Source organism: Kogia breviceps, chromosome 17 (genome assembly GCF_026419965.1).
Source record: "Kogia breviceps isolate mKogBre1 chromosome 17, mKogBre1 haplotype 1, whole genome shotgun sequence".
Classification (NCBI taxonomy): domain Eukaryota; kingdom Metazoa; phylum Chordata; class Mammalia; order Artiodactyla; family Physeteridae; genus Kogia; species Kogia breviceps.
The window spans coordinates 77,137,563-77,163,244 of NC_081326.1; the positions used below are offsets into that span (position 1 = coordinate 77,137,563).

General features: G+C 52.2%; 1 protein-coding gene across 25 annotated transcripts in view; it reads left to right on the forward strand.

Annotated features, from left to right (window-relative positions):
* Positions 1-997: 997 nt before the first annotated feature.
* MROH1 (maestro heat like repeat family member 1) overlaps positions 998-25,682 on the forward strand; it is a 67,495-nt gene continuing 42,810 nt past the window's right edge. For 2 of the 25 annotated variants that reach the window (XM_067017633.1, XM_067017634.1), the window contains exons 1-11: positions 3,830-3,893; positions 4,019-4,265; positions 5,359-5,462; positions 12,826-12,928; positions 13,120-13,184; positions 13,916-14,061; positions 14,337-14,414; positions 15,351-15,496; positions 21,792-21,923; positions 22,344-22,506; positions 22,745-22,843. In XM_067017633.1, coding sequence (XP_066873734.1) covers positions 4,260-4,265; positions 5,359-5,462; positions 12,826-12,928; positions 13,120-13,184; positions 13,916-14,061; positions 14,337-14,414; positions 15,351-15,496; positions 21,792-21,923; positions 22,344-22,506; positions 22,745-22,843 — 1,042 coding nt within the window. In that variant the 5' untranslated portion in view covers positions 3,830-3,893; positions 4,019-4,259. The other 23 variants (XM_067017630.1, XM_067017628.1, XM_067017629.1 and 20 more) reach the window with 23 other exon arrangements.

Here is a 25,682-nt window from a genome sequence, read left to right on the forward strand (position 1 = left end):
TAGACTTTTTAATGATGGCCATTATGACTGGTATCAGGTGGTACCTTATTATAGTTTTGATTTGCATTTCTCTAATAATTAGCAATGTTGAGTATCTTTTCATGTGCCTATTGGCCATCTGTATGTCTTCTTTGGAGAAACATCTGTGCATTTTTTAAAATAAATTTATTTTATTTATCTTATTTTTGACTGAGTTGGGTCTTCATTGCTGCATGCAGGCTTTCTCTAGTTGTGGTGAGCCGGGGCTACTCTTCGTTACAGTGTGTGGGCTTCTCATTGCAGTGGCTTCTCTTATTCCAGAGCATGGGCTTTAGGCATGCTGGCTTCAGTAGTTGTGGCATGTCCGCTCAGTAGTTGTGGCTTGCGGACTCTAGAGCGCAGGCTCAGTAGTTGTGGCGCACGGGCTTAGTTGCTCCGCAGCATGTGGGATCTTCCAGGATCACGCCTCAAACCCGGAACCCATGTCTCCTGAATTGGCAGGTAGGTTCTTAACCACTGCGCCACCGGGGAAGTCCCTAGGAGTTTCATTGATGCCTGCTCATCTTGATTCCCACGGTCTGTTGGCATACTGGGCGTGTGCCTCCAGTTTGCGTGTGTGTACCTGTTTGCGGAGGGTTCCTCGGCCCTGCGGTCTCTGGGGTGTTGGTTGGGTGTTCAGTGTGTGTTCATGTGTGAGAGATATAGGGCATGACAGTGCCTGTGTGTGTCCAGGTCAGGCCCACCTGGCGTGTGTACCTAGACAGGTATGTGCCTGTGAGAAGACCGGCTTTGGGGCGCACTGACGAGCCGAGCCGGCGTCGCCGATGCCTCTCCCGGTATGTGGGGCGGTGTCTGTGTGCCGGGATCATCGCGGTGTAAATGTCGTACGAGGATACAGCAGAGTGGGAAGGGAGCCGCGTCCTGCGCCTGCGCAATGGCCGGCCGCACGCCTTCAGGCGGACAGAGCGGCCCTACAGGCGCTCAACAGTCAGGTGTGGCGGTCACGGGGCGGCCGGGGGCGGGGCCGAGCGCGAGGCGGAGTTTGCGCACTCTGACTCTCTGGGGTTCGGGGGGCCGGGTGGAGAGGGCGAGAGGGACGCACCTCCGACCAGTGAGCGCAGAGATCGCTTGGGGGCGGGGCCGGGCTGCCGCGCGCCAGGCCACGGTTGGCGGGGGAGGCGCGGTGGGCTCGCCACGTGGCCCCGCCCACTCCGGTCAGCAGCAGGCGGGAGGGCGGTGCCCGTGCTGCGGCTGCCGCGGCTCCTCAGGTAAACGGGGTCGGGTCCGGGGACCGGGGCTGGCGGCGGTCACTCGGCTAGCCGCCCCCGGGGAAGCCTGGGCTGCGGACTCTCGGGCCGCCTCTTTGGCCAGGCCGTCGCGGGAAACCGAGTCAGGGGGCGCCTCTTCAAGGTCACCGGGCGAGCGCGGAAAGGGTCCCGGGCGTCGCGGGGCCGAGCCCACCCCCTTCCCCGGGCTCAGGTGCGCCCAGCCCCGCGCGGAGCCGGATTTGCCGCGTCACAACCCGGAAGAGCGCCCTGGGAGCCGAGCCGCTCACATTCTGCCTCGCAACGGCATGGGGAGACCGGCCCCGGTGCCCGTCCCCTCCCCGGGGGGCGCTCGGTCCTCAGTCCTAGCGCCTGTCACCCCGGAGGCGTGTGGTCCACGCCCTTGCTCCCCCGGGGGGAAAACGGGCTCCCCTCTCTGGGAAGCTGAGCCTAAACCCGAGAGTCGCAACGCGCAGGGGCCGTTGTATTCATTCCATTTTCTCTTTGACTGTCGAGCAGGGAGGTACTTTGTCCACAGTCCTGAGGGTTACTGGTCATGTAAGGTAGGCGTGAAGCTGGAGGGCTGCACGAAGTCCCGCTCTCAATCCAGGTGAGAGCTGCGTGGAGCTAGGCCCGGGCTGGCTCCCAGTCCCTGGGCTCTTAGGCCCAATTTAGGGTTCTGGTTCTCCTGGAGCGCCAGCACAGCTAGGGCCTGAGGTTCCCCTGTGCCGGCCCAGCCGGGGTGGGGGCGGGGCTGACTGGTCAGCTCAAGGGCAGTGAGGCACTAAGGGGTGTGGAGGGCACGGGGGGCGGGGGCGGGGGGGATGTAAGCAGGAGCGGCTGCCTGGTGGGGGGGGCAGGCAGGGTTGGGGTGGAGGCTGGCTTGAGGGGACCACTCTGGAAAGGGATGGAGGTAGAGGTGGGCAAGAAGGTGGTCAGTGAGTCACTGTAGGGTGGGGGAGGGAGGTGGAGGAACAGGAGTGGGTGATGCTGACCTCTGACCCACGTAGCTGAGTGCATGATGACACAGGAAAAGAGGCAGGTGAGGTGGGGGTCGGGGAGAAGTCGGGGTGATGATGGTGTTAGAGCTGTTGAGTGTGTGTGGCCATGGTGGTCCAGATGGAGATGGCCAGCAGGCGCTGGGCCCCAGGAGACCCATGCGGAATCATCAGTGTGGGACACTTGAGTGGTGGCATGATTGTGACCCGGTTGCCCCTATGGTCCTGACAGCCAAAGGGCCTGGGGATGCTGTCGTCAGCGGGGTCTTCGGCCGTCATGGCTCAAGTGAGCACGTGACTCTCGTCTCTCTTTGGTGTCAGAATAGGATCACCTGGAGTTGAGCTGTCTTGGTTACCTTGAAACCGACGTCCACACTGCGGTGGATTGTTTGCACCTGCGTCCGTCTTGCTGTTTCTCACTCCTCCAAGGCTGTCTGCTGCCTGCTGAGGGCCCTCAGTGGATCAGAGGTGGAACCCGTGGGTGCTTGCCTGCTCCCTCGCCTTCACAGCTGTCGCATGTGCCTGGAAGCAGGGTGTCTGTGCTTAGTTCAGACCCAGGGTCCACCAAGGCCCAGGTGAACAGCCGGGTCACTGCTTGTCTGTGATCAGCAGCCCCAGATCTGGTGAGCGCCTTCATGGAGCTGAGTTACTTGATCTTGAGGTAGGGCTTCCAGGAAAGCCCCTGCTCAGTGCTCAAGGAATATTGGCTACTGGACGTCATGAGAAATGTGCTTTCTCCACTGAGCTGGAGGGCCACCCAGTTTTGGGGGTGACACTGCTTGGCATGGCTTACGTTGAGAAAGAGTGTTCTCAAGGGACTGTGTGTGCTGGGTCATCTGCCCAGGTTCTTGTCTGTGACTCTGGAAGTTGATTCCTTCTCTAGCTCCTGTGCTAAGAGGGGAAGACCCCGGGCCTTGTGCGTGGGTGGGGGTGGGGTGTTCCCGTGACCCCCCAGGGCCTCCTGACTTCCCAGTCTCCCCTCACACACCTGCCCTCCAGACCAGCTCCTGGCTGCCTCTGGGCTGGGCTGTGTGTGGCCTCCTTGGCCTCCCACACCCACTTCTGACCCCCCTCCGGCTCAGCAAAGTTGACCCAGCACTTCTGTTAGCGTGCGCCAGTTCATGTGGCAGCCGTGATACAAGTGGGCATCTTTCAGGCCAGGGGTTCTGTGGAGCACCTGGTGGGCATTGAATTCATTCATTGAGTGAATGCTGAGTACAGGTGAGCGAGGAGGAGGGGTGGGAGAGGAAGGAGGGAGCTGCTTTTGCCCTCACCCACAGCGTGTCCAGCATGGCAGGGAGGGCCCTGTTGGCCCTGCTCCGTGCCCTGTGCTGGGAGCATCTGGGCAGGTGTGGAGGGCAGTGCAGGAGCCAGTCCTGCCCGCCCCACTGCTGACCAGCTGCTGATAGCACGTCCCTCACAGACCTGCTTGGCCGTGCAGATTAAAGGAGGTGGTGCCTCCTGTGGGACGCAGGGGGCCTCCCAGACCCGTCCCTGTCTCTGCACCCGCTTCCCCTGCAGCACGTTCACCTTGATTTGCCGTCAGCACTGTGCTCACAGGTCTGTCTGCTCCGCAGACCTCCTGGCCTGGGACAGGGGCAGCAGGTGGAAACTTACAAAACCAGTTAAGACCGGCTCTTTCACCAGCCAGGTAGTTTATACTTACTTGACTACCACCTTTTTCCGGTGCTTGTTTTTTAAAAAGTCTATAACCAGATCCCTGATTGACACATGTGTGTTTTCTAACACTCTGTACTCACGGGAGGGCTTCTGTAGACAGATGTCGAGAGGTGGATGATCCCGTCATGCAGTGCAACCATTTGGGCTTGTGGGGGACACTCCGCAGGCTCTGCTGGTTGTCCACACCTGTGTGGTGGCCACAGCACTGACAACGTCTGGTGCCGGCAGAGCGCAGCTGTGTGCAGGCCTCACTCCCAGCCGCTCACTCGTGACGCGGGGAGAGCCCAGTCCTGGAGTGGCCGTCTGCGTGCCGCCCGCCTTCCCGTGTGTCTTGTTGATGCGGGTGAGCTCCTTTGCGTGTTACTATTAGACAGATTAGCCAGCCTCTTGCCATACCTGTTATGAATGGTTTGACCTGTTTTGTCTTTTATTTACTTTATGCTCCACTGAGGATGGGGTGAGTTATGAGAGTGTAGGGTTGTGGGCATAGGTGTATGTGTATAGATTTGGTCTTCAATTTATGTATGTTTTTGACTTTCAGAAATTAAAAAATTTTATATAGTCCAACTGAACATTCATCAAGGTGTGTGGGTTTTTGTGGCTGGCTTAGAAAGTCCTTTCCTACTCCAAGACTATAAAATGTGTACTAGTATTTTCTACTTAGGACTTACATTTCATTTTTACAGGTAACACTTGTACCCATCTAGCATTTATTTTGAGGTAAGGAAGGATGTAGGGAAGACGTATTTTTCCCTAAGTGCCTAACTAGCGGTTCCGACACCATTGGCTCACCTGTCTTCATTATTTAAAATCCTCCCTTTCGGGCTTCCCTGGTGGCGCAGTGGTTGAGAATCCGCCTGCCGATGCAGGAGACACGGGTTCGTGCCCTGGTCCGGGAAGATCCCACATGCCGTGGAGCAACTAAGCCCATGAGCCATGGCCGCTAGGCCTGCGTGTCCGGAGCCTGTGCTCCGCAACGGGAGAGGCCACAACAGTGAGAGGCCCGCGTACCGCAAAAAAAAAAAAAAAAAAATCCTCCCTTTCTTTTTCTTCCTTATTGGTGTTTATTTCTGGACTTTCTATACAGTTCTGTTGATTTGTGCACCTCTTCTTAGAACAATAGCATAGTTTTAATTACGGTAGCTTTTTAATACGTTTTAACGTAACACAGGACAAATCCTTTTCACATACTTTTCAAAATTTAGTTGGCTACTTTTGTATGTTGATTCTTCCATGTGAACTTCGGAACCATTTTATCAAGTACCCTCCAGTAGCCCAATTCACATATTTGTAGATGAAGGAAAATTGACAGTTTTATAATATTGAGTCTCATGGGAGGATTTTGGGTCTTTTCCTTCAGTGAACAGCTTTCGTTTGTTTTTGGAAATTGCGTGCGTACTAAGGATATAAACCATAACTTTTCTCCCCACTCACAGTGTGCTGGAGCAGACTGGCGCGCACGACTGTCACTGTTTGGACCTGATGCCACAGTGCCCGTAGGAGCCCGGGCTGCAGGAACACTGGGTCACCTGCTGGAGGGGTGCGCCAAGGCACTGGCACTTGAGGAATGAGTGGGTCTCCCGGGGTGGGGGGGGCGGGGCGGGGCAGGGTACTTGTAGGGCCAGCGGAAGCAGGGGCGCGAGAGCCGGAGCCCTGGCCCAGGGCGTTCAGGTGCTGGACGCCTGCGGCGTGAGGGGTGAGAGAGAAGCAGAGAGGGGCTTGGGTCTAGGTTGCCGCAGCCCTCGTTGAAGGTGTTGGTTTGATCCTGTGGGCAACAGTGAAGATCAGTGAGAAGCGGTGTGACGTGATGTGACCTGCGTTTGACAAAGACCGGCAGTCAGCGTGGAGGAAGTGGCCAGAGACAGGGTTCGGTGAGGCGGCGACCCGGGATCAGCTCTCAGAGAAGGAGCAGGACACCCGCTGCCTGGTGCGCAGGGTGGGGGTGGAGTGAGGAGGCTGGGGGGCCGCGGACGCTGATCCTGGCTTTGTCTGCCACCGAGTGGCGGCCTCAGAGGTGTTCGCCCGTTCACTTCCCGCTCCCTGAGCAGCATATCCACAGAGCAGTGCTTGGACAAATGTCAGTTTACCAAGCTTCTCTTTTATAGATTTCACTTTTGGTGTCAGTCATGGAGATTTTCTTCTGTGTTTCTCTCCAGAAGTTTTATAGTTTTAAGTTTCACACTTAGGTCTGTGAGTCATTTGGAGTTTTTGTGTGTGGTGTGAGGTGTAGACTGGAGTTTACTTATTGTATGTGGGTGTCCAGTTGTTCAGTACTGCTTGTTGAAAGACTGTCTCTTCTGCACTCAGTTGCCTTTGTACCTTTGTTGAAAGCTGGACATATAAGTCCTGAAGTCAGCTAGTGTAAGTTCTCCCATTTTGTTTTGGTTTGGTTTTTTTCAGCGTTGTCTTGGCTGTTCTAGGTCCTTTGCATTTCCAAATGAATTTAGAATCAGTCTGTCAATTTCTACAAAAAACGTTCTGGGATTTTGATTGGGAATGCCTTCAATCCGTAGATCCATTTGAAAAAAATTGATATCCGTGTACCGTATTTCTCTCCATTTATTTAAGTTTTCTTTAATATCTCTCAGCAGGTCCATCTTTTGTCAAATTTATCCCTAAATATTTCATACAACTTTTGCTCAGTGGCAAATGCTGTGGCTTTTCAATTTTTGTTTATTGTTAGTATATGAAAATACAGTTGCTTTTTTTTTTGTTAATTTTTAAAAAAATTTATTTATTTTTGGCTGCGTTGGGTCTTCGTTGCTGTGTGCGGGTTTTCTCTAGTTGCGGCGGGCGGAGGCTACTCTTCATTGCGGTGCGCAGGCTCCTCACTGCAGTGGCTTCTCTTGTTGTGGAGCATGGGCTCTAGGTGCGCGGGCTTCAGTCGTTGTGGCACGTGGGCTCAGTCGTTGTGGCACGTGGACTCAGTCGTTGTGGCTCGCAGGCTCAGTCGTTGTGGCTCGTGGACTCTAGAGTGCAGGCTCAGTAGTTGTGGTGCACAGGGTTAGTTACTCTGTGGCATGTGGGATCTTCCCAGACCAGGGCTCGAACCTGTGTCCCCTGCATTGGCAGGTGGATTCTTAACCACTGCACCACCAAGGAAGCCCCATACGTTGCTTTTTTAATACTAATTTTATATCCTATGATCTTGCTAGCTGACTTATTGATCTGGTTCCACTTGTCAATTCTGTAGGATTTTCTGCATACATGGCCACATCATCTGTGAATAAAAACAGTTTTACTTCTTTTTCAATTTGGATGCCTTATATTATTTTTTTCCTTGCCTTGTTGCATAGGCTAAAGCCTCGAGTATGATAGTGAATAGAATGGGTGAGAGCAGACATCATTGCCTTGTCCCCCATCTTACAGGGATCACATTTAGTCTTTTACCATTAAGGATGTTCTTATAGGTTTCCCTTAGGTGCTCTTTGTCAGGTTGTGGAAGTTCCCTTCTATTCCTTTTTTTTTTTTTTTTTTGCGGTACGCGGGCCTCTTCACTGCTGTGGCCTCTCCCATTGTGGAGCACAGGCTCCGGACGTGCAGGCCCAGCGGCCATGGCTCACGGGCCCAGCCGCTCCGCGGCATGTGGGATCTTCCCGGACCGGGGCACGAACCCGTGTCCCCTGCATCGGCAGGTGGACTCCCAACCACTGCGCCACCAAGGAAGCCCTCTATTCCTTTTTGTTGATAATTTTTATTATAAGTGGATGTTGGATTGTGGCAAATGCTTTTTCTGCATTTATTGAGATGATTATATGGTTTTTATTTTTTGGTCTGTTAATGTGACTTACATTGGCTGCACTTAAAAATACTCAACCAACCTTGCATTCATAGGATAAACCCAATTTAGTCATGATGTATTATCCTTTTTACGTGTTGGATATGATTTGATAAAATATTGTCAAGAAATTTTGTGTTTATGAGGGTACTGGTCTATAGTTTTCATTATTTGTAGTATCTGTGTCTGGTTTTGTTATCAGAGTTATGCTGGCCTCAGAGAATCAGTTGGTAAGTGTTTTTATTTATTTATTTAGTGAGTTAGTTTTGGCTGCATTGAGTCTTCGTTGCTAGGCATGGACTTTTCCCTAGTTGCGGAGAGCAGGGGCTACTCTGTTGCGGTGCGCAGGCTTCTCATTGCGGTGGCTTCTCTTGTTGCACAGCATGGGCCCTAGGTGCGTGGGCTTCAGTAATTGTGATGTGCGGGCTCAGTAGTTGTGGCTCGTGGGCTCTAGAGCGCAGGCTCAGTAGTTGTGACGCACAGGCTTAGTTGCTCCATGGCATGTGGGATCTTCCCAGACCAGGGCTCAAACCCATGTCCCCTGCATTGGCAGGTGGATTCTTAACCACTGGGCCACCAGGGCAGTCCTGGTAAGTGCTTTTTATTTTCAGTTTCCCTGGAAGAATTTGTGTATAGTTGGTATGTTTCTTCCTTAAATGTTTGACAGAATTCCCCAGGGAAGTCATCGAGGCCTAGAGTTTTCTCTGTGGGAATGCTTTTAACTACAAGTTCAATTTCTTTATTAGATACAGGGCTATTTAGGTTATCTGTTTTTTCTTGAGTGAGCTTTGATAGTCTGTCTTTCAAGGAACTTGTCTCTTTCTCTTATTTTTAAAATTTTTATAATTTTTTATTGAGGTATAATTGACTTGTCTATTTCTTTTAAGTTGTCCAATTTACTGGCAAAAAATTATTCAGAATATATTCTTACTATCCTTTTAATATCTATAGAATCTGTAGTGATGTCACTGTTCTCATTCTTAAGATTGGTAATTTGTGTTTTCTTTTTCCTGATCAGTCAGGCTGGAGGTTATCAAATTTATTGATCTTCTCAAATAACTAGCCTTTGGTACTTTGATTGTTTTTCTATTCTCTGTTTTTATTTCTTTGATTTATGTACTGATACTTATTATTTCCTTTTGCTTCTTTTGAGAGTCTAGTTTCTTAAGGTGGAATTTTTTTTAAAAATAAATTTATTTATTTATTTGGCTGTGTTGTGTCTTCGTTGCTGCATGTGAGTTTTCTCTAGCTGCGGCAAGTGGGAGCTACTCTTCATTGTGGCACACAGGCTTCTCATTGCGGTGGCTTCTCTTGTTGTGGAGCACGGGGTCTAGGCATACGAGCTTCAGTAGTTGTGGCATGCGGGCTTAGTAGTTGTGACTTGCAGGCTCTAGAGCGCAGGCTTAGTAGTTGTGGCACATGGGCTTAGTTGCTTTGTGGCATGTGGGATCTTCCTGGACCAGGGCTCGAACTCGTGTCCCTTGCATTGGCAGGCGGATTCTTAACCACTGCGCCACCAGGGGAGTCCCTTAAGGTGGAATTTGATGTTGTTGACCTTAAAACTAAAACAGCCAGTTATTCTTCCTTCCTCTTTCCGGGGTCCTAAAGTAGAGACATCTTCCTGCTGGGAATGCAAGTCATGACTCTTCCTGTTGGGTCTATGATTCACCTGGAGTGGGTAGTGCACAGGAGCTCCCACTCTGGCCTCTGCACTCCCTGCTAAATGAGGTTTCTTTTATTCAAATTCACAAAGTCATTCTTCTTTTCTAATACAGACATTTAGTGCTATACATTTCCCACAAATTTTGATGTCTTCATTTTCATTCACTTCAGAATGCTTTCTAATTTCATTTTTGATTTCTTTTTTGACTCATGCATTATTTTGAAGCTTATTAAGTAGTTTCTAAATACTTGGGGATTTCTCAGATAGCTTTCTCTTATTGATTTCAAATTTAACTCCATGTGGTCAGAGAACATAATTTGTATGACTCGAATTCTTTTAGGTTTATTGAGACTTGTTTTATTGCTCAGAATATGGTCAGTCTTGGTAAATGTTTCATGTGAGTTTGGAAAAAATACATATTCTACTGTTAATGAATAGAGTGTTCTATAAATATTACTTAAGTTGGTTGACGGTATCGTTCAGGTCTTCTGTACCTTTAGCAATTTTCTATACACTTGTTCTAACAATTACAGATGGGGGTGCTGAATTTCTACTATATTTTGGATTTGTCTATTTCTCCTTGCATTTTTATTAGGTTTGAGTTTGTGTATTTTGAAGCTCTGTTATTAGGTGCATAAATGTTTAGAATTGTTATATCTCTGTAATCCACTTTGTCTAATATTAATATAGTCACTCCAGCTTTTTATGACTAGTTGTCAGCCTTGTTTTTCTTTTCCCAGTCTTTTACTTTAGCCTCTTTATGTTAACATAGTCAGTGTTTCCTGTGGTTTCTTGAATATATGAAATACAATTACAATCTAAATGTCCTAAACTACTAATTCTTTCCTCTGCATCATTTCTGGGTCAGTGTCTATTGATTGAGTCATCTTCATTGTGGGTTGAGTTTTCTTGCCTGTTTGCATGCCTGGTAAATTTTTTTTTTTGATAAATTTATTTATTTACTTTTGGCTGCGTTGGGTCTGTGTTGCTCTGTGCAGGCTTTCTCTGGTTGCGGCGAGTGGGGGCTCCTCTTCGTTGTGGTGCACGGGCTTCTCATTGAAGTGGCTTCTCTTGTTGTGGAGCACAGGCTGTAGGCCTGCAGGCTTCAGTAGTTGTGGCATGCAGGCTCAGTAGTTGTGGTGCACCGGCTTAGCTGCTACGCAGCATGTGGGGTCTTCCCGGATCAGGGATCGAACCCGTGTCCCCTGCATTGGCAGGCAGATTCTTAACCACTGCACCACCAGGGAAGTCCCTGCCTGGTAATTTTTGATTGGATGACAGACATTGTAATTTTACTTTGTTAGTGCTAGATGTTTTTGTGTTCTTATTATTATTCTCAAGCTTTGTGCTGGGTTGTGGCTAAGTTATTTGGGAACAGTTTGATCATTTCAGGTCTTGCTTTTAGCTTTGTTAGGTGAAACCAGAATGGCATTTAGCGTCGGGCTAATTTTACTTTTATTTTCCTTTGTCTTTTTTTGGCTGCATGGCACAGCTTGCAGGATCTCAGTTCCCCAACCAGGGATTGAACCCGGGCCATGGCATTGAAAGCCTGGAATCCTAACCACTAGGCCATCAAGGAACTCCCTAACTTTACTTCTTTACTGAGCTGAAATCTTTTTTAGTGCCCTTCCCAGAACACTATGAGTTGTGATGTTTCCCCCGATTGCTGGGAGCAGGCCCATTCCTGCCTCATTGTGAGCTCCAGGGATTATTTGCTGCTAATCCTTTTGGGTGGCTCTTTTCCTGGCCTTGCGTAATTTCTTCTTCCTCTTCTTTTTTTTTTTTTTTTTAAATAAATTTATTTATTTAGTTTTGGCTGCATTGGGTCTTCGTTGCTGCGCGCAGCTTCCTCTAGTTGAGGCAAGCGGGGTCTACTCTTCATTGCAGTGTGTGGGCTTCTCACTGTGGTGGCTTTTCTTGTTGCAGAGCTCGGGCTCTAGGAATGTGGGCTTCAGTAGTTGTGGCTCATGGGCTCTAGAGCACAGGCTCAGTAGTTGTGGCTCACGGGCTTAGTTGCTCCATGGCATGTGGGATCTTCCTGGACCAGGGCTCAAACCCGTGTGCCCTGCATTGGCAGGCGGATTCTTAATCACTGCGCCACCAGGGAAGCCTCTGTAATTTCTTCTTAAACATGGTGCTTGTTGTATTGGGTTTCTATTGCTGTTGTAACAAATTACTACAAACTTAGTGGCTTAAACAACACATATTCATTATCTTAAAGTCCTTAAGGTCAGAAGGCTGACATGGATCTCATGGGGCTAAAATTGGGTTGCTAGGTCTGTGCTCCTTTCTGGGGACTCTGGGGAGGATCTGTTTCCTGCTGTTTCAAATTGTTGGCCGAATTTGGTTCTTTGTGGCTGGAGGACCAAAGTCCGTGCCTTCTTGCTGACTGTAAGCTGAGGGTTGTTCCCAGCTTCTATGGGTGCCCTCATTCGTTGGTGCAGAGCCTCCTTCCTCCATCTTCAAAGCCAGCCATGGTGGATTTTCTTCCCATACTTTGATTTTCTCCCCCTTTTTCCGTCTCATCTCTCTGACACAGCTGGGAAAGATTCTCTGCTTTTAAGAATTTAGGCTGGTCTCACCCACATAATCCAGGGTAATTTCTCCACCTCAGGGTCTGTACCCTTAATCCCATCTGCTAAGTGCCTTTGCCAGATAAGGTAACATATTCACATTCTGGGGATGAGGGCATGGGCATCTTTGGGGACATTATTCTGTTGCCCCTTTGCTGGCCAGTAAGTCAACTGAGTGACCAGGAGACCCTCTGCAGGTCTCTGGACTTCTCTCTGGTACTGGACCCTGCAAACTCCAGCAAGACTGAGGCCTCCCGAGATGCTCCCCGCCCTAGCTCTGGGCCTTCCTGAGTGTCCTCAGCTGGATGTGCCCTACAGATGATGAGCTGGAGTGACCTCAGGGTTCCCTGCCCTTCATTTCCTGTTGCCCAGCAGCCTGAGAACTGTGGCTTCACGTGTTTTGTTCAGTTTCTTAGTTGTTTTGGTTGAGATGGCAAACTGGTCCATCCCTCCCAGGTGGGCTGACGGCTGACGTCTCTCATGCTTGTTTGCGTTTGCTGCCGCTTGAGTCGAGTGAGCACAGCTGTCTGCACGTGTGTGAAGGATGTTCCAGCTGGAGCTGGTTAGCCCCTTTTCTCTGAGGCGTGGACATAGACAGCTGTAGCTCTTCACAGGGCAAAGCCGCTGCCCCAGGAATGGGCTGCTTGCCTTGTAGACTCAGACCGGTTCTGGGAACTCAGGATGTGGGTTCCACGTGCGGGGGTGCCTGCCTCTGAGAAGTGTCCTGTGGGCTTTCTGAAGCCTGTGACCAGTGCACCTCGTACCTGCCTGCCAGCTGTGGCGCTCTCCGCCTTTCAGCTTTTCGGGGTGTGGGATTTTTCTGCCACCTTCTTGCTCTGCTGCCAGTGGAATATGTGTTTTTATTTCTTGCTTTTCTTGTTATTTTCAGATGCTTTCCGGGAAGAAAGGGGAAACACCTTGCTGATGCTACCAGCTTCAAACCAGTCCTCTCCATCTGCTTTCTGTCTGCCTGGGATTCCTGGAAGCTTCTGGTCTGCTAATTTTATCTTTTCTTGTTTTCTAGTGCTCTTGTGGGTTTGTTCTTTTAAAACATGCATCTTTTCTGTCATTTCACTGAGGTTTTGGTGGGATGGGTGAATGCTTAGGACCAGTGTGCCTTCTTGATCTAGAATTCTCACTTTTTTAAAAAATTAATTAATTAATTAATCTTTGGTTGCCTTAGGTCTTCGTTGCTGTGCGCAGGATTTCTCTAGTTGCAGAGAGCAGGGGCTACTATTCTTCATTGTGGTGCGTGGGCTTCTCCTTGCAGTGGCTTCTCTCCTTGCGGAGCACGGGCTCTAGGCGCGCAGGCTCAATAGTTGCAGCATGCAGTCTCGGTAGTTGTGGCTCACGGGCTTTAGAGCACAGGCTCAGTAGTTGTGGCGCACGGGCTTAGTTGCTCTGCAGCACGTGGGATCTTCCCGGACCACGGATTGAACCCATGTCCCCTGCATTGGCAGGCAGGTTCTTAACCACTGCGCCACCAGAGAAGCCCTAGAATTCTCACTTATTTTTAATTCCACCCCCAACCCTGTCCCTGCATTAGGTGACTTCTCACTGCCCCCTTCCCATGTGGCCACAGCCAAATGAGCATATCCTCCCTGCTCGGGAGCAGGTCAAGGCATCTCTCCTTTGCTACCTCCACCTTCACCCTTTTCTGGATGGGTGGTGACTGGGGAATGAAGGGTGGTGACCAGCAAATCGAGGACACTAGTGTGAGAAAGCACCACCATACAGGTCCTGGGAGAGTGTGCCATAGGGCAGAGCATGTGACCACGTGGTGAAGTGGGGAGCCGTTCGCATGTTTCATGGGCTTTATCCTCTGGGTCCCTCTGTTGCAAGTGGCGCTTCGAGGCGTGTGGTGTTTGGATCCCGTGTGCTGTTTGTATGGTTGGTTTCAGGCGCCGGGGAGCCCACCAGATCCCTGTGCCGCCCGCCCAGTCTCTCGGCCAGCAGGAGGCTCATTAACATTGTGATAGGATCTCAGGCGTGGGCAGTCCCGGCCCCGCAGCCACCAAGGCAGTTGCTCTTGGCTCTCAAGGAGGGTGTCCCTGCTCCGCACAGACCGCCAGCGACACCAGGCCTGACGCGCACAGAGTGAAGGGAGATGCTGTAGCTGGAGGAGGTAACACGCTTGCCCAGGCCACCATGAGCCAGTCAGGACGAGCCCTGGTGGGCCGGCCATGCGTCGGTGGAGCTGACAGCTGCTGGGATGGAGGAGAGCCGGTGACCATTGAGGGGACGGTGCCTCCCGTCCTCCGCACGCCTTTCAGCCAAACTGTGGCAGAGACAGTTCCCCCAGGACGAAATTGTTTAAATCTTGTGTTTTACACAAACACAGTAACTGCTCGTAAACTGAGGAGGCTTATGACCTAAATGTTGCACGTCTGGTTGCTCCAGGTTTGAAGAGAGCTGTCCATGTTCACACCGGGCGAGAGGAAGCCACGGCCACAGCAATGAGCGAGTCATACGTGAAGAGTGAGTGTGTGGGGGTCTTGGCAGGTCTCCATGTCATGCCTGCCAGTTTCTGAGTTTGGGACACAGAGGAGCCCGTGGCATTGAGTAAATGTGCTTGGAAGGAATGACGCCTGCACGAACACACTTTCTCTAAGTTTTCATTTAAAAAAAAAAGAAAACAAAGCTCTCGTCTCTGCAGATGCTGACACAGAGGTCCAGATTTGGCCACAGGCTCAGTCTGGTGTGGGGGACAGCGTTTGCCTGGCACAGGGGGCTTCGTGCTCCATGTGGGAGGGTCCCTGTGCCTTCGTCCCTTCTTACGAAAGCCCCAGGGCCAGCATCCGCTCTGGCTGGCTACTCTGCCTGCAGCCAGGGCCAGCCTTTGCTGAGGGTGGGGCCCGGGGCGGGGCAGAGGCTGGGGATGGTGTTCCTGCCCCACGGTTCCATCCCCAGGGTGAGGGTCTGCGAACCGCTGGCCGGCACACGCCCGGAGCTCTCGGGGCACTGAGGATGGGGGGGTCCTGTCCATGGGGCGGAGGCCTGGATCTGAGTGTGGGGAGTTGCCAGGGTGAGGAGGCTGCGAAAGCAGCTGCTGGGACTGGGGTGCTGCCTGGCAAGCACAGGGCAGAGTGTGGGCCAGAGGGCCGCCTGGGGCAGCTTCCGAAGGGGCCCTGAGCCTGCACCGCCTGCCTTTTATAGGCGCTCGGGTCCAGCGGGGCCGGAGACGTGGAGCAGACATGGCCTGGGCTGGAAGGTCGGGGTACAGGTGGCCGGAGTGACCTCAGAGCAGGTGGCCAGTGGGTCTCAGAGATCCCGACCAGCGCAGTGGAGGCTGCAAAGCGGCCAGGCCGGTGCGGCGGTCTCCTCCAGCCGTGGGGCCGAGTCCTCAGAGGCTGAGCGTAGCGATGGTGGGGTCGGGGCCGGGCCTGACCACACCATTGCGCTTTGTCACGGCAGGACTGTTCACCATTCTGCTGGACGCTGTCACCGACAAGGACCCTCAGGTGCAGGAGCAGGTGTGTGGCGCCCTGTGTGCCCTCGGAGACTCGCAGCCTGAGGAGGCTCTCCGCGCCTGCGAGGAGCACCTGCGGCTGCACGAGAAGGTATTGCTGCTCCTGCCAGGCCGGGCTGCGGGATGGGGCCTGCGGGGGCCGGGCTTCGGGGTGGGGCCTGTGGGTCGGGGTCTACTGGGGCCGGGCTGCGGGACGGGGCCTGAGGGAAGGGACCTGTGGGGCGGGGTCTGCGCCAGGGGTCTGTCGGCTGGCTGGGTCCAGAGTGCAGAGCCGTGCTGCTGTGCGTTGAAAATCATACCTGCAAGTCCAAGCCCCCTTGAGGCGGGCAAGTCCAGCATAGATGACCCTCTTTGCCTTGTGGCCTGTGGGTTGGTCCTGTCGTGGAGGGACTGGGTGGCAAGCACTGCAGCGTCCAGCCGCTCACTCGCAGGCCCAGTGCCGCCATCCCCTTTCGCTGACCCACTGGAGCCTGGACAGCTGTCCTCGCCAATGAAATTGAAACTGTGATTAAAAATCTTCCAACAAACAAAAGCCCAGGACCAGATGGCTTCACGGGCGAATTCTATCAAACATTTAGAGAAGAGCTAACACCTATCCTTCTCAAACTCTTCCAAAAGATAGCAGAGGGAGGAACACTCCCAAACTCATTCTATGAGGCCACCATCACCCTGATACCAAAACCAGACAAAGACGTCACAAAGAAAGAAAACTACAGGCCAATATCACTGATGAACATAGATGCAAAAATCCTCAACAAAATACTAGCAAACAGAATCCAACAGCACATTAAAAGGATCACACACCATGATCAAGTGGGGTTTATTCCAGGAATGCAAGGATTCTTCAATATACGCAAAACAATCAACGTGATATACCCTATCAACAAACTGAAGAAGAAAAACCATATGATCATCTCGATAGATGCAGAGAAAGCTTTTGACAAAATTCAACACCCATTTATGATAAAAACCCTGCAGAAAGTAGGCATAGAGGGAACTTTCCTTAACATAATAAAGGCCATATATGACAAACCCACAGCCAGCATCGTTCTCGATGGTGAAAAACTGAAACCATTTCCACTAAGATCAGGAACAAGACAAGGTTGCCCACTCACCACTCTTTTTCAACCTAGTTTTGGAAGCTCTAGCTACAGCAATCAGAGAAAAAAAAGAAATAAAAGGAATACAAATAGGAAAAGAAAAAGTAAAGCTGTCACTGTTTGCAGAAGACATGATACTATATACATAGAGAATCCTAAGGATGCTACCAGAAAACTACTAGAGCTAATCCATGAATTTGGTAAAGTAGCAGGATACAAAATTAATGCACAGAAATCTTTGGCATTCTTATGCACTAATGATGAAAAATCTGAGAGTGAAATGAAGAAAACACTCCCATTTACCATTGCAACAAAAAGAATAAAACATCTAGGAATAAAGCTACCTAAGGAGAAAAAAGACTTGTATGCAGAAAACTATAAGACACTGATGAAAGAAATTAAAGATGATACAAGTACGTGGAGAAATATACCATGTTCTTGGATTGGAAGAATCAACATTGTGAAAATGACTCTACTACCCAAAGCAATCTACAGGTTCAATGCAATCCCTATCAAATTACCACTGGCTTTTTTTTACAGAACTAGAACAAAAAATTTCACAATTTGTATGGAAACACAAAAGACCCCGAATAGCCAAAGCAATCTTGAGAACGAAAAATGGAGCTGGAGGAATCAGGCTCCCTGACTTCAGACTATACTACAAGGCTACAGTAATCAAGACAGTATGGTACTGGCACAAAAACAGAAATATAGATCAATGGAACAGGATAGAAAGCCCAGAGATAAACCCACACACATATGGTCACCTTATCTTTGATAAAGGAGGGAAGGATATACAATGGAGAAAAGAGAGCCTCTTCAATAAGTGGTGCTGGGAAAACTGGACAACTGCATGTAAAAGTATGAAATTAGAACACTCCCTAACACCACACACAAAAATAAACTCAAAATGGGTTAAAGACCTAAATGTAAGGCCAGACACTATCAAACTCTTAGAGGAAAACATAGGCAGAACACTCTATGACATCAATCACAGCAAGATCCTTTTTGACCCATCTCCTAGAGAAATGGAAATAAAAACAAAAATAAACAAATGGGACCTAATGAAACTTATAAGCTTTTGCACAGCAAAGGATACCGTAAACAAGACCAAAAGACAACCCTCAGAATGGGAGAAAATAGTTGCAAATGAAGCAACTGACAAAGGATTAATATCCAAAATTTATAAGCAACTCATGCAGCTCAATAACAAAAAAACAAACAACCCAATCCAAAAATGGGCAGAAGAACTAAATAGACATTTCTCCAAAGAAAATATACAGATTGCCAACAAACAAAATGAAAGAATGCTCAACATCATTAATCATTAGAGAAATGCAAATCAAAACTACAATGAGGGCTTCCCTGGTGGCGCAGTGGTTGCGAGTCCGCCTGCTGATGCAGGGGACACAGGTTCGGGCCCCGGTCCGGGAAGATCCCACATGCCGCGGAGCGGATAGGCCTGTGAGCCATGGCCGCTAAGCCTGTGTGTCTGGAACCTGTGCTCCGCAACGGGGGAGGCCACAACAGTGAGAGGCCCGCGTACCAAAAAATACAAACAAACAAACAAACAAAAAAAACTACAATGAGATATCATCTCACACCGGTCAGAATGGCCATCATCAAAAACTCTAGAAACGATAAATGCTGGAGAGGGTGTGGAGAAAAGGGAACACTCTTGCACTGCTGGTGGGAATGTAAATTGATACAGCCACTATGGAGAACAGTATGGAGGTTCCTTAAAAAACTAAAAATAGAACTACCATATGACCCCGCAGTCCCACTACTGGGCATATACCCTGAGAAAACCATAATTCAAAAAGAGTCATGTACCAAAATGTTCATTGCAGCTCTATTTACGGTAGCCAGGACATGGAAGCAACCTAAGTGTCCATCAACAGACGAATGGATAAAGAAGATGTGGCACATACATACAACGGAATATTACTCAGCCATAAAAAGAAATGAAACTGAGTTATTTGTAATGAGGTGGATAGACCTGGAGTCTGTCATACAAAGTTAAGTAAGTCAGAAGGAGAAAAACAAATACCGTATGCTAACACATATATATGGAATCTAAGGAAAAAAATGTCATGAAGAGATTAGTGGTAGGACGGAAGTAAAACACAGACCTACTAGAGCATGGACTTGAGGATATGGGGAGGGGGAAGGGTAAGCTGTGACGAAGTGAGAGAGTGGCATAGACATATATATACTACCAAATGTAAATTAGATAGCTAGTGGGAAGCTGCCGCATAGCACAGGGAGATCACCTCTGTGCTTTGTGACCACCTAGAGGGGTGGGATAGGGAGGGTGGGAGGGAGGGTGACGCAAGAGGGAAGAGATGTGGGAACATATGTATATGTATAACTGATTCACTTTGTTGTAAAGCAGAAACTAACACACCATTGTAAAACAGTTATACTCCAATAAAGATGTTAAAAAAAAAAGAAAAGAAAAATCACTTAAGCATATAGGCCTTGTTTTACATCATGTGGAGATTGTAATGCCCACTTTGTTAAAACAAAAACAAAAACAAAAACAAAAATGGGCAAAGGGGCTTCCCTGGTGGCGCAGTGGTTGAGAGTCCGCCTGCCGATGCAGGGGACACGGGTTCGTGTGCCGGTCCGGGAAGATCCCACATGCCGCGGAGCGGCTGGGCCTGTGAGCCATGGCCGCTGAGCCTGTGCATACGGAGCCTGTGCTCCACAACGGGAGAGGCCACAACAGTGAGAGGCCCGTGTACCACCAAAAAAAAAAAAAAAAAAAGCAAAGGACTTGAATAGACATTTCTCAAAAACGATATACAGATGGCCAGTAAGAACATGAAAAGATGGTCAGCATCCCTAATTAGGGAAATGCAAATCAAAACTACAGTGAAATACCACCTCACATCCATCACAATGGATACTATCAAAAAAGAAAATAACAATTGTTGGTGAAAATGTGGAGAAACTGGAAACCTTGTGCAGTGGTGGTGGGAGTGTTAAATGGTGCAGTGGCTGTGGAAAACATTATGGAGGTTCCTCAAAAAATAAAAATAGAATTATCATATGACCCAGCAGTTCCACTTCTGGGTATATACCCAAAAGATTGAAAGCAGAGTCTCAAAGAGATATTTGCACACCTTTGTTCATAGCAGCATTAATCACATTAGTCAAAAGGTGGAGGCAACCCAGGTGCCCATCAGTGGATGATGGATAAGCCAGATGTGGTCCATCCACACAACGGAATAGTCAGCCTTAAAAAGGAAGTGAATTCTGGAAATTCCCTGGTGGTCCTGTGGTTAGGACTTAGCCCTGTCACTGCCAAGGGTCCAGGTTCAATCCCTGGTCGGGGAACTAAGATCCCACAAGCCGTGGTGCTGCCAAAAAAAAAAGGGGGGGGGAATTCTGACACGTGCTACAACATGAATGAACCTCTTTTTTTAAAAAAATATTTTTATCTAGGGATACATAGGACTTTTAAAGAATAAATTTATTTTATTTTATTTATTGTTTTTGGCTGTGTTGGGTCTCTGTTGCTGTGCGTGGGCTTTCTCTAGTTGTGGTGAGCAGGGGCTACTCTTCGTTGTGGTGCGCGGGCTTCTCATTGCAGTGGCTTCTCTTGTTGCGGCGTGGGCTCTAGGCACGCGGGCTCTAGAGTGCAGGCTCAGTAGTTATGGCACACGGGCTTAGGTGCTTCGCGGCATGTGGGATCTTCCTGGACCAGGGCTTGAACCCATGTCCCCTGCATTGGCAGCCGGATTCCCAACCACTGTGCCACCAGGGAAGCCCCTGTATGAACCTCCTTGAGGACATTTTGCTCAGTGAATAAGCCAGTCACAAAAGGATAAATACTGTATACTTCTGCTTATATGAAGTGTCTAGAATAGTCAAATTCAGATACAGAAAGTAGAAAGGTAGAAAGGCAGGGGCTGGGGGGATGGGAATGGAGAGTTAGGGTTTAATGGGGCCAGGGTTTCAGTTTTATAAGATGGAAAGTGCTATGGGGAGGGATGGTGCTGACGGCTACACCGCCAGCTGAATGTATTTAATACCACTGCACTATATGCTTGAGAATGGTTAAGATGATAGACTTTGTTATGTGTATTTTAACACAATTTTAAAAAGCAAAAAACAGAACGAAACAAACCAGTAGGGCTTCCCTGGTCGCACAGTGGTTGAGAATCCACCTGCCAATGCAGGGGACACAGGTTCCAGCCCTGGTCCGGGAAGATCCCACATGTTGTGGAGCAGCTAAGCCCGTGCGCCACAACTGCTGAGCCTGCGCTCTAGAGCCTGCGAGCCACAACTACGGAAGCCCGTGCATCACAGCTACTGAAGCCCATGTGCCTAGAGCCTGTGCTCTGCAACAAGAGAAGCCACCCCAGTGAGAAGCCCATGCACCGCAACAAAGAGGAGCCCCCACTCGCCACAACTAGAGAAAGCCCGCGCACAGAAACGAAGACCCAGTGCAGCCAAAGATTTAAAAAAACCAAAAAAACCAGCAGCTGTGAATGACCCTATCAGTAGGACATTGGTACTTTCCTCAGATATAAGCTGTATGTTTCTACTTGAAATAGAGGAGTTCCTGCCCTCCCCTCTCGCCTGCAGGGATGAGTGACCAGGTAGTGTGGGCCACCCCCGTGAGGGCTGCTAGTGGCCTCAGCAGGAGGGAGCACGGTGGGGCCGCCATTGGCGGGGGGCTCTCGCCCGAGGGTCACGGGTGCCTTTTCTCAGGCCTGAGCAGCTCTGCAGAGTGCAGCCAGCCTGAGTCGCACCCTTTCTTGCCGTCTTTCCTCCCGTCACGTGGCCTGGGCACTCCAGCTGCACTGAGGTTGTGCCCCCTGGTCTGCACCCCCCGTCTGGATGCTCCATTCCCGGGGGGAGGGGGGAGGGTCCTCAGGGAGCGGCGGGTCTTGGTCTTTCCTGGCTCCCTGAGTATTTCCTGCCCTCACCGCCGGTCTCCGTGATGCCCAGGACTCCGGCAGGATGAAGCCCTTCCCTTGGCTGGGCTCCGCTCATGTCGCAGGGTTTTCTGTCATCACCGTGACATGCCCTCCACCCGTCACAGCCTCCGCTGTGGTCTGCGTGTCCTCAGTGAAGGCGAGGACGACACGTGCTGGACGGGGGCGCTCAGGGGCGTGGCCGAGGAGAGGGCTGCAGCAGGACATACGGAGAGCCCCCCAGGAGGCGGACCGCCCAGAGTGACGCTGTCAGGAGACCAGGGCTCGCTCTGAAGCTCAGAGAGGAGCCGTGAGAGACAAGCGAGTCCTGGTCCTCTCTCCGTGGTTCCCACCTCAGCTGGCGCATCCGCACCGGACGATGATCCTGAGGGTCATGGAGACGGTCGTGAACAGTCACATCGGCGAGCTGGACAAGGACTTGGTCAGGACCAGCATCCTCCTGGCCTCCAGCGAGATGACCAAAGTGAAGGTCTGTGGGGCTGACCAGGCCCTGGCTTGGGAGGGAAGCTGCTTTCCGAGGCCTTTCCTCCCAAGTGCCTTAAGGGTGTGGGTTTGTGTCCGGCTGCCTCGGGCTTGGCCCCTGGGTCCTGTGCGCTGACTGCCCTCCTGGGGTAGGGAGGGTCACCCCGCAACCTCCGATGGAAACTGAAGCAGAGAGCAAACTTCCCAAACCCTCAGGGCAAGTGTAGGGGCAGTGGTGCCCGGTGTGTGGAGGCGCTGGGCTCAGCAGGGGGCCCTGCTGGCAGCAGCAGCAGCACGTCCCGAAGACGGGCAGTCTGTCCCCTGGCTTGACTGAGGGCAGAGTGTCCCATTTCGCTTCCTGGGTGGTTTCAGGGTGAGGTCTGCCTCCTTCCGTCTGGGTGCCAGCTCAGATCTTTTGGGGGGATAGGAATTGGTTTGTGACTGGCAGCAGGCTGCCAGCAACGTCCTGGTGGCAGTGGGAAAGCGTTTCATCAGCAGCGTGATGGAGGAGATGCTGAGCAAGTTCCAGCCTGGGGTCCTGCCGCACCATTTCGTCGTGCAGACGCTCGCCAACCTCTCAGTCTCCAATGGTAGGTGGCGGCCTGGCCCCCTTCAACCCGTGCTCTCAGCGGTCGTGAGGACCTCTGAGAGCCCGCTGGCCTCGGTTCCTTGTGTCCCAGCAGCTCCACCGTGAGCCCCAGGCTGTGCAGAAGGAGCTCGAGGCGTGTGGCCGGGGTGCCCTCTGCCTCCCCTGGGGCTCAGGGCCCGAGGGAAGGACAGGCTGCGGGGGGACGGCAGTGGGGCCCCCGTGACGTACCCCTCTTGCAGTGTTCGGCGTGGTGCCCTTCCTGACGTCCATCCTGAGCACCATGCTGCCCATGCTGAGTGCGGCCAAGCACGACTCGATGCGGGTGGTGTTCTGCTGCGGTAAGACGGGGCCAGTGCGGGCGGGCGGGTCTCTGCGGGCCAGGTGGGCCTGTGCGGGCGGGCAGGTCTCTGCGGGCCAGGTGGGCCAGTGCGGGCAGGCGGGTCTCTGCGGGCCAGGTGGGCCTGTGCGGGCGGGCGGGCGGGCCTCTGCGGGCCAGGTGGGCCTGTGAGGGCGGGGGGGTCTCTGCGGAGCAGGGGCTGGGCACAGCCTGTCCACTCCTGGATCTTTTGTCTCCACTGCCCCTTTGTGGGGCTGCAGGTCCTCCAGGCTGCAGGAGGAGGGCGGGACGTTTGGAGGAAGGGTGACTGCAGGCGTGGGCTGGGTGGGCACTGCTGCAGGTAGAGACCTGGCCTCTGCCGTCTGACTGCTTTTCTCTGCTGCTGGTGACCCCCCTGCCCAGGACTGTACACTGCAGTCCCTGAGCCCTGGACGCCTGATGCGGGGCGGGAGGAGACTTAGCCAAAGCTGCAGCTGCTTCCCGTTTCTCTCCCTGCTCCGCGCTGGCAGGGTGACCGTCCCCGGGGCGTCCTGGGGCGTGGCGTTCACTCCCCCACCTTCCTTGCGTGGCCCTCGGTGTGCCCGGGCAGGGGTGGTGCCGCGCGGCATGACTCTTGATGGCAGGGGAGGGCAGTCGTGTGGGAGGGAAGCAGAGGGTCCTGAGACACGGGGGCTGAGGGGGCCTCTTCTGGCTGCCACCACGTTGCCCTTGTCCTTCAGCTTCCTGGTGTCCCAGTGTCCCCACCAGTCTCAGGAAGACTGCTGGCTGCTACTGAGGGGAGGGAGAGGGAGCCCCTGGGCCATCTGAGGCCCCTACGGGGACAGGACCCACAGCCCAGCCTGTTAGCGGCTGCTGGGCTTCCACCCCAGGCTGCCAGCTAGCAAGCTGTGGTGAGGGCGTGGCCACACCGGGCAGGGCCCAGGGTTGGGGTTGGGGGCTGGTAGCTAGAGGATTGGCGTTTGGGGAGGGTTCCTAGGGAAGCTGCGTATCTCGCACTCACCTGGGGACTTTCCTAGCCAGGGCCTAGAGCTTTGGGCCCCAGCCCTCCCTGTTCACAGTGGCTTTGGGTTCAGGGTTCCGCTGCTTTTAGGGGGCCCTAGGAGGGGCTCCAGCCCCTGCCAGCCCTCCTCACAGCCCCCGCCTTCCCCATTCTCTCCATTCCCTGCTGTGCCCTCTTTGGTGCCTTCCTCTTGCAGGCTCCTCCCACTGTGCGTGATTGGCAGGCGGCTTGGCTTGCAGGGCAGGAGCCCTCCTTGACCTAGTTTTGGCTGAAAAGGGAATTTGTGACAGGATCCCCGGGCAGCTGGGCTGGCCAGCTGGGAATCCCCGCTGAGCTGGGAATGCAGCAGGTCACAGAAGGGACCAAGGCAGAGCTGAGGGGCTGGGCGAGGTGCAAACGGGGAGGAGACCAGCCTAGGACAGCATGCGTCCAGGCCACTGGGGGAACACGAAGAACCCATGTCGGAGCCGAGGGCTTAGTTACTGGCCCTGGACAGCTCCTCTGGGAAGTACCGGCCTCACTCCGGGAAGTGCAGGGCCTGCACAGAGAGCTGACTTGCAGTTCTCAAGAGCTCCGGTCCCTGCCCTCCACAGGCCAAAGGCCCCTGCAGGCCTCGCCTTGTCGGTATGTCGTGTATGGGGCAAGAGCGCGGCCAGGAGACCTGCCCGCAGGCCGTCCTCCTGCTGAGCTGTGTGCTCCTCACCACAGACAGACGCTCGGCGTCTGCAGTTGGAGGGAAGAGTGGTCCTGCCTGCTGGAGTGGCCTCAGGAGGGCCAGGAGGGTCCACAGCAGCCCATCAGCGGCCTGGCTGGGCCACGAGCGGGCTGGGGCCTCCTGTCCTTCCAGACAGCCTCTGGTTCTGGGCAGATGTCTGTGTCACTGCTGGAAGGCGGCACCGTGGGCAGCGGTGCTGGGCCAAGGACAGGAACACGTGCACACTGGAAGGTTCTCGTCCAGTTTGCCGGACGCTGTGGCCAGGCAGGGGAAGAGTGGGGAGGGCGACCCAGAGACCGTGTTGACGTGTCCCAGACAGCAGGGTGCACGGCTGGCCTGGCCACACTGTCCAGCACCAATAGGCGGCCCAAAATCACTGCCCACAGGGAAAGTCTCTGATAGGAAAGGTGGCAGCAAAATAAACAGAAACCAAGACTTGGGGAAGGCAGACGGTTCAGGGAGGAGAAAACAGGCAGGAAAGGAAATCTGTGGTTCATATCCTCAGGGAGTTAAGAGAAGATGCATTCGGGAAACAAGAGCATGTTGCTATGAAGAAGCTACATTTGGAGGATAAAATTAAGCTTTGGGGAATTAAAACCATGATGAAAATGGAAAGCAGAAATGGAAGAGAAAGTTGAGGAAATCCTCCAGAAAATAGAGCAAAAATGCAAATATATGGAAAATAGGAGAGAAAGAAAAGAATTAGCAGCCTAGGCCATGAAGCCAGCATTCGAATAAGACACCCCGGAAAGAATGAACGGAGAGAGTGGAGTGGGGGAGTCGTGCAGTGATCCCCGAACCTGCCCTGGAGCAGGATCTGTTCCTGATGGAGGCCCTCCAAGCACCGCGCCCAGAAGTCTCTGCGGGGGGTGGGGCAGGGATGGTCCAAGGAGGCTGAGGAAATGGGGTGGTCTTGCCTTCTCCCGCTCAAGGGAGAGCATCAGAAATGTCTAGTGGAAGGCGCCCTCTGAGAATGGGAACCCGGCCCAGGTGCGACTTGAGCAGGAGGGTAAAGATTCTTCCGGAGAAGCAAGGATCAGGGAGGGTGCGGTCGCACACGGCGGGGTCGAGGGAGCCCCAGGGTGCGGCAAGAGATGTGCAGGTTGCCTTCGTGACTCGCGCCGG